Consider the following 9,197-nt stretch of genomic DNA (forward strand, 5'->3'; position numbering starts at 1 on the left):
AGAGTCATGGGAAACTGCATGATTCAGACAACTTTCTTTTGAAAATCACTGAAGGAAAACTTACAGCAAAGAAAACAAGTATAACTAAAGAAATCACATGAAACAAAAATCAACATTTCAGAGCAGGTAGCACTATATGCCTTGAAAAGTGATGCATTTTTCATTATCCTCCTGGGCTGTTGTCATTCCTCTTTACCAATTCTAATAATTTCTGCCTTTTGCTGCAAGGATTAGATGAATAATAGGAACAAAATCTTTTCAGAAGTCTACAATTCAGTCTTACTCAAAGACACTTTATAAAGAGTTACTCATTGATTTTTACTTCAATCCTACCAGGATCCATTAATCAGAGTGTTCTACTTCCAGGACAGACTGCTTGGACAAGGGAGCTGATAAAGTACAGCTCTCTTGTTTTAAAGTATTTTTTCCAGTGTGTGAATGTATCTACATCACCACAATGTAGATTATGATGTAAAATGAAGCTCTTCTCACAAGAATTAATGTTCTTAAAAGAAAATCAATATCTCAGTAAAAAAGACAGTAACTCACGGGCATGAAAAAAAATCTTTTTTTTCAGGAAAAAGTAAATGCTTGAAGTCTGGGTTTTTAAACCCTGCTGTTCCAAGAGTGCTGTCCATCAGATGCACATTTGGATTTGCTGCCTGCAAGGATTTTCAGACAGCATTAGTACAGTCTTCAACAATAAGTCCCCAAAAGAGCAGAGTCAGGAACTAACAGTCCATGCTTTTAACAACAGAGTTGTGTTAAGAGTTTCAGTCATCATGCCTTGCCAAAGCAGCAATAATAAAAGAGGATCAAAAGACAGTAGAGGTGATTATTATGGAACATACCAAATCTTAAAATCTGCTAGGACATAATATATTACAAAAGTCCCTTCAAATACAATACACAAGTGTACATGCTGGAAACTCAATGAGCTGCAGTAAAATTGCTTTACATTAGAGGCATTAAAGAACATAGCAATTATTAGTGAAAGAATTAATTCTCCCATGTTTTCCTGGTGATTGAGATACTTGGTTTTCTTTGTGTCTCTCAACTGCCTCTTTAACCTTTTATGCTCCACAGCACATTCAGACAGCAATAATTATCAACAAACTTTACCATGACCAAAATGAAGTGTATGGAAAATTGCCAACTGGGCTCAAAGAGGAGTGAAAATGAGTCCCTAAATTAGACAATAACGATAATCACTATGGTAATAAGCTAAAAGGCTTCAGTGTTCCTGCCAGTTGTGCTTTGTGTGGCTTTGCTTATTTGCTTTAGGGAGACAATGATGTGGAGGTATATTTTGCTCACATACATTAGATACCATTTCTGTTCCTGGACACAGAGACCATAAGATAAAAAGTGTAAACTGCAGGATTTCCTCTGTGGCACTACTAATTTACAGGGATTACTAGGCCTGGAATTTCTACTTCCAATGTTGACAAAGGCTTGATGCCACTAGGGAAAAGGCCAGTCTACCTTGAGAGTACATGCTCAACCTCAAGCTAAAATAGGCAAGTTATTAAGTGGTTCTTGTTTGTCATACCTGGTGTCCATCTGAAAAAGGGCTTCCAAAAGCTGCAGTTATTTCAAACTGCAGATTTATACAGATCTTTCATAAAAGAAAAGTTTACCATAATCAGCTGAACTAAGTGAAGATTACAGACATCAAATGATTGGTTTTGAGCAAGTCCTGTTTTCTTTTTATGACAAATGGGCCATACTAAAGGCAGCAAGTCACAAGCTCCTTACAGTCTCTAGGAAGCTCTCACAGAAAGGAAGGCAAAGCCTGTCAATGGCCACATTGTAAGGATGATCACAGCATCATTTTTGTTGGAAAAGACCTTTAAGAGCATTCAGACCAAGCTTCATTTAACTCTACCAAGTCTGGTGCTTTTTAACACTTCTAAGGGTGTGGATTCAACCACCTTCCTAGGGAGCCTGTTCCACTGGTTGAGAACCCTTTCAGTTAATAATTTTTTTCTAATATCCAATCTAAAGCTCTCTTGGTGCAACTTGGGGCCATTTCCTCTCATCCTGTGGCGACCCAGTGGGCCAAAGCATGAGGGCAGAGGTAAGCTGCATTTCCTCTTAAATTACCCTTCAGTTTTGACAGAATTCAGCAGCTTCTGCAGCTTGTTCAGGAGTCACTGTCTCACTGCTCCTCCCCAGTACCGAGACAACCACCTTACCAGAAGGCGAAAGAAGACTTGGCCCTTCCCCGGATGCTCACGTTTGGTTTCTAGAGTAGGTCTGCCTTCTGTGATAAAACTGCCTCTCCAACACCAACACGCTTTAAAATGCTGTCTAAATCCACTGCCAGCTTTGGAAAGAGAGGTTGCAGAAATACTGTATTCTCACAAGTTGTGTGAAAACAGGCACTGAGGCTCTCACAGAGGGAAAGGCTGCGGCAGCCGCTGCCTCGCCTGCCCGTGAGGCTGCAGGCTCACCCCAGAGGCGCAAGATGGCCGCCCAGTGTGTCACCACACCACCGGCCCTGATGGCACAGCGGAAAGAGAGCACCAAGTCAAACAAATACAGCAGACAGCAAAGACAATTTAGACCCATCACAGTTGGACAGATCTCTGCACTCATCACATCCAACCATTAACCCAATACCATCATGCCCACTAAAGCGTGCCCTGAGGTGCCATGCCCACACAGGTTTTGAACATTTCTAGGGATGGTGATTCCACCACCTCCCTGGGCAGGCTGCTGAGGGCCCAAGGGGCTGTAGGAAAGAGGTGTCGAAGGGGTGTAGGCCTGCGAGTCACGGAAACAGGGCAGAAAACTGAAACTACCCTGCCAGAGACAGCAAACGAGCAGTCAACGGGGAGCGCCAGGGAAGGCGCGGGCGGCACCGGGGAGCCGTTATCACACAGCGCCCCACGAAACAGGCTGGGGAGGAAGCCAGCTTGCGGCACAGGAGCTCTCCCGCCCACAGCCCCGACGGCACCACTACGGAAAGTTTCACCACACCTGCGCGGTCCCAGCAAAACCTCGGAAGCGACCTGCCTCCGGGCAGCACCGAGCGCCTCCACAGCCCACCTCGGCCGGCTCTTCGCTCCGCCCTGTGGGGCTGCGGCGGGGTAAGGGCGGCGCCAGCAGCAGAGCGGTGCGAGCGCCGCAGCCGCGCGGGGCACAGGGCTGCCCGCCCGGAGCCATGGAAGGGGACTGGCTGCGGCTCAACCGCTCCGCCAGCCCGCGGGCGGCGGCCCACACCGGTGCGGCGGCCGGGGAGCACGGCACGCCCGTCTCTGCCGACACTGCCGCGCTGCTGGCGGCGCTGATGGGGCTGCTGGTACTGGCAACGGTGTTGGGTAATGCCCTGGTCATTCTGGCATTCGTGGCGGACCGGAGCCTCCGCACGCAAGGCCATTTCTTCTTCCTCAACCTGGCGATCGCCGACCTTCTGGTGGGTGAGTTCTGGTGCGCCGGGAAGGGCAGAGGGCTGTGGTCCTTGGCGCTGCATGTGTTACCACCAAGCTCTGTCCGCAGGCAGCTTCTGCATCCCCCTCTACATCCCCTACGTGCTGACAGGCAAGTGGAGGCTCAGCAGGGGCTTGTGTAAGCTGTGGCTGGTGGTAGACTACCTGGTGTGCACCGCCTCTGTCTTCAACATCGTCCTCATCAGCTTCGACAGATTCATCTGTGTCACCAAAGCGGTAAGGGCTGGGCAAGCGGTCTTGCGGGTGGTCTGCAGGGGCTCCAAAGCTGCTGTCCTCTGCAGGGTGATCTGCTTAAGACCCCTGGCTCTGAACTCCACTGCATCTCACAGGAGACAAGTGGATGTAGGCAATTCCCCTCGGTCCTGTAAACAGTTGTGGGGGCAATAAGCTTTGGCAGAAGAAACGTAAATGTTACCTCTTTCAGTGTAAAAGTGAGAAGCAATCTGCTCTACAAAGGGGCAGTTTGTATGTGCTACTTTGTCAACCAGAAGGGCAGGAGGGACAAGGTGTACTTCCTCCCCAACCACAGCTTAGATAAGCTGATAAAGTATTTGCCACCTGAAACAGACCATGGCTCGCAAACCACAGTACACTTGTTCACAACTGATAGCCTAAGCCAGCCTACCCGCATCCCAGCTGCAGCACAAAGCAGACACAGATGTCTTTGCAATAGGTATCAAACTCTCATCGAGAGAATTACATGTTTACAGCTGCTTGCGGTTCAAAAGAGGCAAAATATACATTATTTTACATCCAAGGGATGCAAATGCTATTTCCACCTAAAAGCCACAGAAATAGCTAGAGCCATGCCTCAGTCACGCAGCATATTGGTTACTGTAAAAAAGAATAGACTAGGCTTTAGAAAATTAAAAGTTAGCTTCATTTTCACTTAGAACATTCTGCCTCCAAGACTGTGCCAAAATAATATATTTTACTTGCTAATATACTTCACTCTTCTACACGTGCTTCTTGGTTATACTTCATCCCCCCATTCTGACTGTATTTCCTGAAAAGATTAGTTTAGATTCAGTGCTTATTCCAAATAACACTAGAGGCAATGATACTTTTTTTCCAAACAGTACAAAGAGAGAGTGTAAGATCACTTAGATGTGTTTTAACAACTTTTTTGGGGAAAAAAAAAGTTAAATTAACAGATTAATTCTTAAATATCCAACACTCATAATTCCTTTATTTTCTAGGTTCTGAATTAGTCATGACTTCTGCTTTCATAAACCGAACTCATGATTATACACAGAGTATAAATATATAGACCAGATGGTTTCAGAAACAGAAAAGGCAATTAGTCATAATAAATGAACACTTTAAAATACTTCACACTAATCCTCCATATAAAAACCCATCCCCAAGCAAGAGTACATAAGTTGCCTGTTGAGTTAGGGCAGTGTGAGAAAAAATGAACACAAATATATGAAGTTCAAAATTATTCTCCATCTCAATGAATATAGAAATCTGCCTACAAAACTGCTACTGAAATCATTAGCAGCTTTGTCAAGGACTGCAAAATCAGACTGGATTCTGACAAACCCAGAATTCCTCAGCTGTGCAGGTATTTTGCCAGTGCAGCATTGGCTTTGGAGATGAAGGCCCACAGCTTGGGGCAGTACATCATGACATGTATACAGAATTCAAGCTTGAGGACTTAACATTACAAAACACTGTATGGGCACTACAGAGATAGGAAGTTGTAATTCCAATTATTGATACTAATATTAGCAATATTCTAATTCCCCAGTGTATTGGGCAAGTAGATAATTTTAATATTCCACTGAAATCTGTTGTTGATATGGTGTACTGACTTACTGAGTCTTTTTACACCTTAGCTTCTCTATTTTCTAAATAAGGGAAATTAGTCTTTCTGCAAAGCACTCTCTGGACCACACCACTCTGTCTATACATCTCCATTGCAGGTAAGAGTTCTGCAAGTACTCACAGAATGAAATCAAGGATATCAAAGGGACTTGAAACACCTGTTACTCAATAAAATTTTCTGATGCAATATTCTCAGTGCTATCACTCTACAATGCCAAGAAAAGAACTCACAAGGGTGTTCTATGAACTCACATCCTTTTCACATTTTATATTATTTTAAAATCTTAAGTAAGCAACTTTTGAAGGACTACGTTTTTAGACATTTTGTAAACTGATGTCTCAAGTAATGCAGCTGTATTACAATCCATTCAAACAAATAGCAGCAGTTACTTACTTCGGAACAGCTTTGATTTTCCTAAGATCCGATATCTCAGAACATATCTGGTCACCTGTTGTTGGAATGGGTTATTTCAGAAGCAGCTTTTCTACGGTGCCAGTAAGCTTGGTGTATAACCCTTCTATCTACACCAATGTATAATCAATCCTCACAAGTGACAGAGGACCATCCAGCAGAGTCTTGCAACTGTCTGAGATACTAGTAAGGTATGCGACTTTTCTCTTTCTCAGGTCAGTTACAGAGCTCAGAAAGGGATCACCAGAAATGCAATACTGAAGATGATCACTGTATGGATTGCTGCTTTTCTTCTCTATGGTCCAGCCATTCTCAGTTGGGAGCACATTGCCCAGAAAAGCATCCTCCCTGAAGGGGAATGTCATGCAGAATTCTTCTACAACTGGCACTTCCTCATGATTGCCTCTACTATTGAATTCTTCACACCTTTCATCACTGTTACATACTTGAACTTAAGTATTTACCTCAACATCAGGAAACGCACATCCCTCAGAAGTCAAAGCCAATCATCACCTGGTCAAGAGGACTGCGAAGTAAGTTTCCAGGAGGAAAAAAGGAAACATGCTGTATTTTTCATAAAACCTGCTAAGAGACACAAACATGAGACGAGAGCAAGCAGCCTTTCTCCCTCAAAAAAGGCTTCAAGGCTCAGCCTATGTAAATTTGGCAACCATTCAAATCTGAATGTGAATCAAGACCTTCCACCACTTCAGGTGGAAATGGAGACCAAGCCTCACAGGAATGGTTTCTACAAAACTACAGAGACCATTTGCAGCATCACCAATAGAGCAGACATCGCTAACAGAATGGCAAATAGATATAGACTTTCCAGAGACAGAAGAGTAGCAAAGTCTTTAGCAATTATTGTCTGTGTGTTCGGTTTGTGCTGGGCTCCATATACGCTTTTGACAATCATCAGAGCCGCCTGCCATGGGCACTGTGTGCAGCATTCACTCTATGAGACTTCATTTTGGCTTCTGTGGGTGAATTCAGCCCTTAACCCTGTTCTATATCCACTGTGCCACATGAGCTTTAGAAAAGCCTTTATAAAACTCCTGTGTCCAGGAAAAGCCAAAATTCACCCTAATATTTTCCAGTAATAAGGAGCATGAAGGCAATTAGTACATCTTGCTTCCAGAAGAAACAAACTGGCTAATACTCACCTGCAAGTATCAAGTGCAATGTGCACTGAGTAGTTTATGGAATGCTGGTAAAGAGATACAAGTGTAGGTATTTATGAATGTATGGAAGTACAGTCATCCATGTAGCTGGAGAACCCACAGCAATGAGGAGAAAGGTCTCAAAGGGTGTAGGGAAATTTTGCCAAGAGTATTTTCTGGTAATGGTGCACTAGTGTTAAAAGTGCTGATAAGGGAATATAGCATTCATGGCCAGTAATTAGAGTTCAGGTTGTCTCACCTTTAATGACTTTAAATAATGCTGATAAGGAATTTAATGACATTGTAACGGTTCTATTTTAACCCCAAACCCACTTTTAGGACATCAGTAGTCCCTACTGTTAAGTGTAGTATTCTTTCCATCCACCCACCCAGTAGCAAGCTGGACAAGATCATGACTAGCAAAAAGCAGTAACTACTGCTATCCAGTAACAGCATGGCACAAAAGGCAACAGAACAGTCAGGATGCCAGAGAAACAAAGAATTGTAGCAGGTAAGGGACCACTAATTTGCATGGGAAAGGTATTTAAGAAACAAGTGAAGTTTAGAGGAATTAAGCTCAAACCCAGAAAAGGCTTTTGAGAGCTTTGTTGTAAGACAGAGGTGAGAATTCATACACTTGAAGGTTTCACCATGAGTTTCCACCCTCAGCTGTGTCTTCCTGCCTCTTGCCAAGAGACTGCAGGGGAAATAACTGTCATGAGTCAAACCCTTGCTCACAGGATTGACAGATATTACTCCATCTTTAGCTCTAATTCTGTTTCCTCTGTAGTTTGTTTGTAAAACTGACAATGGGTCTTGCTACAGACAAGCTTTAGATAAACTTCACTTAGAGCAATTTTAAAAACATTCCCAGTTAGACTAATTCCTGACAAAACTAGTAAAAGAGAAGGGTTTGGGCATTTTTACCTATGACACTCACTGATCTATCCATCCATCAAGTCAACAGTGGTCAACTGAAAAAAAAAATTACTTCATAGTTTCAGACATATAAGTTATGCATCATAAATAATATGACTCAAAGTCTTAAAATTTGCTACCTTACTATTGATTACGAGTATGAAAACACAACTATATACAGTCTTTGCCACTCTGCTTCTGCCACAAGGGAAGCTTGCACACCTCACCAAAACACAGGATCTAGATTTATCCCACAGGAGGTATTGATTTGAACATCACTAGTGCTACAAATTTGTTTCCATCAAGCATTTTCTACATTGCTTAACAATGCTTTCCTTTTCTGACAGCAGTGATAGTTACTGAACAGCTGTAGTTCTTCACTCCACAGCCAAGTGCATGTTAGTACAATTGATCTTGAAAGTTTGCAGATAGTTCTTTGATTTTTTTTAATTTGTAAAATTTCAATTAAAATAATTAAAAATTGTAGGCAAGTCTTATCTTCATAGCCTTAAAGGGTACACAGAAAAAAGCACTAACCTGCCCCATCGGCTCACTGCAGCAGACGACGCCAAACTACTACTCAACGACGTTTCTTAAATTACAAGGACTGACCATAAGGAGTAAGTAAACAGTTAGCAAATACTGTAAACTAAGAGGGCATATTCCTACCATATGAATGCATCTACACAAGCACAATCATCTTTTCTGCTACAGATATTTTCTAACAGAACAATCAGCTTAATGGTTCTCTTCAGAGCAAAAGCATAAATGGATACAAAGCAATATTAAAGAGTTTTGAAAGCCATTAATTATACCACTGTGCAAGTAAAGCCATTACATTATATCCCTATTCCTCCTCCATTCCAGGCCAGACTTACGCATCAATATATCAATATCTTGTTCCCTAGGATCACATTTTCCTTTTTCAGAAAACAGCACTGAATTACTGAACATTGCCACAAAGGTCTCATTCACTATCCAGTCAAGGCAGGAAGATTTTCACTGCAGTGGGTGACTCAAAGAGTAAGGAAGTTGGTTAGCTTTAGAATATTTGAGTAAAACAGACATTTCAAAGCTTTCAGCAGCTAGCATTAACCTACAGACTAGAGCAGTCTTCAAAAGAGCTGACACTGGCAATTGTTCTACTGTTCACTTTCCTACAGCTTTGTCATTTAATTGCTACTTGTCTGTCTCCCACAGACCTACAATCCAGTAGGATCCTCCACAGCTCTCAGGACGTGTCATAAAAGCATTCTGAAATGTGAACATGCATCATTTAAAAAAATACTACTTTGAATGAGACTTTATTACTTTAGAAACATTCTCAGCCTCCCAGCTCATCCAGGTTAACTGTGCCTCGTATTTCAAGTCCCTACAAAAGGTCTTTTGCCCATATCAGAAGGTTCAACATTAGCACTGGGT

At 42.6% G+C, this 9,197-nt stretch overlaps 2 protein-coding genes across 2 annotated transcripts in view; one reads left to right on the plus strand and one right to left on the minus strand.

The window, feature by feature from the left end:
• The window catches only part of SHCBP1 (SHC binding and spindle associated 1), a 91,333-nt gene that overhangs the window by 27,286 nt on the left and 54,850 nt on the right, over positions 1-9,197 (minus strand). The window lies entirely within an intron of this gene.
• Positions 3,155-9,149, plus strand: LOC135184483 (histamine H3 receptor-like). The gene is made up of 3 exons (XM_064160306.1): positions 3,155-3,425; positions 3,505-3,671; positions 5,913-9,149. The coding sequence occupies exons 1-3, from the start codon at positions 3,170-3,172 to the stop codon at positions 6,795-6,797; spliced, it is 1,308 nt and encodes a 435-aa protein (XP_064016376.1). The 5' UTR covers positions 3,155-3,169; the 3' UTR covers positions 6,798-9,149.

The sequence above is a fragment of the Pogoniulus pusillus genome, chromosome 20 (genome assembly GCF_015220805.1).
Source record: "Pogoniulus pusillus isolate bPogPus1 chromosome 20, bPogPus1.pri, whole genome shotgun sequence".
NCBI classification, from domain to species: Eukaryota; Metazoa; Chordata; class Aves; order Piciformes; family Lybiidae; genus Pogoniulus; species Pogoniulus pusillus.

Coding starts and splice junctions, on each gene's coding strand:
- LOC135184483 (XM_064160306.1), top strand. CDS start 3,170: ATGGAAGGGGACTGGCTGCGGCTCAACCGCTCCGCCAGCCCGCGGGCG. Junction 3,426..3,504: donor GATCGCCGACCTTCTGGTGG/GTGAGTTCTGGT, acceptor CTCTGTCCGCAG/GCAGCTTCTGCATCCCCCTC. Junction 3,672..5,912: donor TCATCTGTGTCACCAAAGCG/GTAAGGGCTGGG, acceptor TCTCTTTCTCAG/GTCAGTTACAGAGCTCAGAA.